The 3216-nt window shown below is 40.0% G+C and overlaps 1 protein-coding gene across 1 annotated transcript; it reads left to right on the forward strand.

Annotated features, from left to right (window-relative positions):
* The first annotated feature begins 850 nt into the window (after positions 1 to 850).
* On the forward strand, positions 851 to 1498 carry LOC136502796 (protein TOPLESS-RELATED PROTEIN 2-like). The gene is made up of 2 exons (XM_066498041.1): positions 851 to 1181; positions 1276 to 1498. Exons 1-2 carry the CDS (start codon positions 1102 to 1104, stop codon positions 1460 to 1462), a joined length of 267 nt encoding a protein of 88 aa, XP_066354138.1. The 5' UTR covers positions 851 to 1101; the 3' UTR covers positions 1463 to 1498.
* The last annotated feature ends 1718 nt before the right edge of the window (positions 1499 to 3216 follow it).

The following is a 3216-nucleotide window of genomic DNA, read 5'->3' on the forward strand; positions in this document are numbered from 1 at the left end:
CATGATGCTGATAATTATTTATCTGCACTTTGCTATTTTTCCAGCGCATGGATGTTGGGTTCAGGCCGTAGGGTCTGGGAGGGATGCGTCCTTGAGGTCACACCCCTGCATGTTGGAGCAGCGCTTGCCTGCCTCCACCATTCGCGTACCTTGTGACTTTTTTTGTTTTGTACTACTCTTGAGTGGCTATGATGAATCAAGTTTCCATTAGAGAACTTCTGCACTTTAGCACCTTATGAGCTGGTACTTGGGATATTTTGTCCTGTTTGCTGCTTAACTAGGATGGCTTATACCAGTACAAGCAACCAGTTCTGTGGCCAGTTCAATTCCCATTAGAGAGAGAGAATTAAATTAAGCTCCAGGTGAAATTAAGTTGCAATTGTCATGCTGATAATGGGTAAATCTGAGCCATTTCTCGAGTTCTTTTGCTCTTGTTCTTTTGCTCCAGGTGAAATACTGTTAACCCAGGAATCCTATAGTGCATCAGTGTTATCCCATGGACTTTCATTTGATTTCCCTGTATTCCATGTGTCTGATTCTTTTGGGACTTTCAGATGCTCATCAGACTCCATCTTATCTTTCTCACCCCAACTGGATCCTGCGTTAGACTTGCCATTTGGTCTTCCAATTCCATCTCCAGCATTTCCAGTTACCATCTGCCTTCTTTTTGCCCCTGGCATTTCCAGTTGCTAGGATGCTCCCAATTGCCATGGCCATCATCAGACTTCTTCTCCCAGGCACTATCACCTCCATTTCCTTTTCTTTTGTCAAATGTATTTTCTGATTTGCCCCATGGGTCATTTTTATTTGATGCCTCAGGAGTGCTGGACTTCTTCTCCCCATTGGACATTTTAAAGCATGGTTTGGTCAGCCAGGAATCATGATCCATGTTGATTTGGCTAACTGAATTGCAAAACTATGTTCAATTGTGGTTGTGAAAATGTAGAATTCACTAGTTTATTAGTTTGTGGTACTTTTAGAAAAGTATTGTGGCACTATAAGTGAGGTAGCAGTAGCAACCTTCAATGTCTGCATGGGTGGCGGCCCGAGGTTTAGGCGGGTTTTTGAGAGCTGGAGGCTCCGACTGTGATCAGGGGAGCCATGTCGTCTCTTAGCAGGGAGCTGGTTTTCCTCATCCTACAGTTCCTCGATGAGGAGAAGTTCAAGGAGACGGTGCACAAGTGAGTACTCGCCATGATCATGAATGGGGTTTTTGGAGCCTTTCTTTGCTGGGTGAGCTGGGATTTTTGATGCTTTTTGTGGTTGCCCGTGCAGGCTGGAGCAGGAGTCGGGCTTCTACTTCAACATGAAGCACTTCGAGGACCTCGTGCAGGGCGGCGAGTGGGACGAGGTGGAGAGGTACCTCAGCGGCTTCACCATGCTGGAGGACAACCGCTACTCCATGAAGATCTTCTTTGACATCCGCAAGCAGAAGTACCTCGAGGCCCTTGATAGGCTCTAATCTGTTAGCTTTAGTTTTAGGTATAATATGACTCAATGATGCATGCTGATACTTTACTCATCTTGACTGAGACTTGAACTTTGAGATGAGATGGTAATGCTTTTGAATGTATTGATGCCGGATCATTTGAACATCATCTCTATGTAGCCCGGATGTCATTAATGAATGTGTTGAACATTTGGATCTTTATATGTATGCTATCTATTATATATTTTTTTTTAATTTGGGCGAAATGAATTTTTTTGTGAGTTCACCTAGACCGACAGAAAAAAACATGAGTTTTTCTGTGCGTTTATTTCTTTTTTCTGTGTGGATTAACACACAGAAAAATTAGTTTTAATCTGAGCGAACACAATTTTTCTGTGCGTGCGAGACCCATAGAAAAATTGTTTCTGACGGTGAACCCACAGAAAAATTGGATTTTTCTGTCATTATATTTCGGTGGGTATTTTTCTGAGGGTATACCGTCAGAAAAATATTTTTTTGACGGTATTCGAATTTTTCCGTGGGTTTTCGCACCGTCAGAAAAAATCGAGATTCCAGTAGTGATGCCGAGTTTTCACCATCAATGTCGCTTAAAGGATGCCGCTAGTGACTGAACAATAGAAGTGAAAAGGAACACACTGGTAGACAATAGAGCTTTACTCCCGGTGGGGAACCCCCTCTAGTCCCGGTTCCCCACCTGGGAGCAAGCATCCGGGACTAAAGGGTGGTCCTTTAGTCCCGGGTCAGGAACCGGGACTAAAGGGGGACCTTTAGTCCCGGTGGGTAACACCAACTGGGACTAAAGGTGCCTCCTGACATGCCACGATGGCCGGCACCCTTTAGTCCCGGTTGGTAATACGAACCGGGACTAAAGGTTCTTTTTTCTTTTTTCTTTTCTTTTTATTTTTTTGTTTTCTTTTCAAAATAGGTTTTCGAAGTCGTATTGTACGCTGCTAATTATAAATTTATACGCGCGTATAGTATGTTTCGGTTCAAGCACAATGAACGTATTAAATTACACAATTCAAGCATAGAAATATATATATATATATATATATATATATATATATATATATATATATATATATATATATATATATATATATATATATATATATATATATATATATATATGCATGCATCATATATATATTTACATGCATGCATGCATGTGTATTTTACATTATATTATTTCACGTGCATATATTACAAAAGATTGTATTACAGTTGTTGTGATATAACAAGTTTTCTCTCATCCTCTAGCTTGGCTTCAATGGCAGTGTTGGGTCGAAGTAGAACTCGCCCTTGGAATCGATGACCTGCTCATTAAAAAATTCGGCTATAGACTCTTGAATTGCTTTGATTTGGTCTTGTCGTATGACCTTTTCCTCCAACCATCGAGCATACAGGTTTGAATTAAAGGAAAATAAATTAATATATGTACAAAAAAGATATATATATATATATAAAGACATAGTAACACAATCAATAATAATAATTAAATGAATATATAGTTTATTTTTAACGTATTTTGAGTCTCTCTGTAGGAGTTCTTTGGGAGACCACCTTGATAAACTTGCAAACATAGTAACCATAGTAGTTGTTCCCCTGTTCCTGCCTCAGACACCACTTTACGAGAAAAAGATTTATCATCCAATTTAGTGATCTGGTGAAAGCTATATGTTTAATTAATAAAGATGATGCGATTCAGGGGACTTACTTTCAAAGGGATTACATTCAGTGGCGCTTTGTATTTTTCCATGTGTTGC

Source organism: Miscanthus floridulus, chromosome 14 (assembly GCF_019320115.1).
Source record: "Miscanthus floridulus cultivar M001 chromosome 14, ASM1932011v1, whole genome shotgun sequence".
Classification (NCBI taxonomy): Eukaryota; Viridiplantae; Streptophyta; class Magnoliopsida; order Poales; family Poaceae; genus Miscanthus; species Miscanthus floridulus.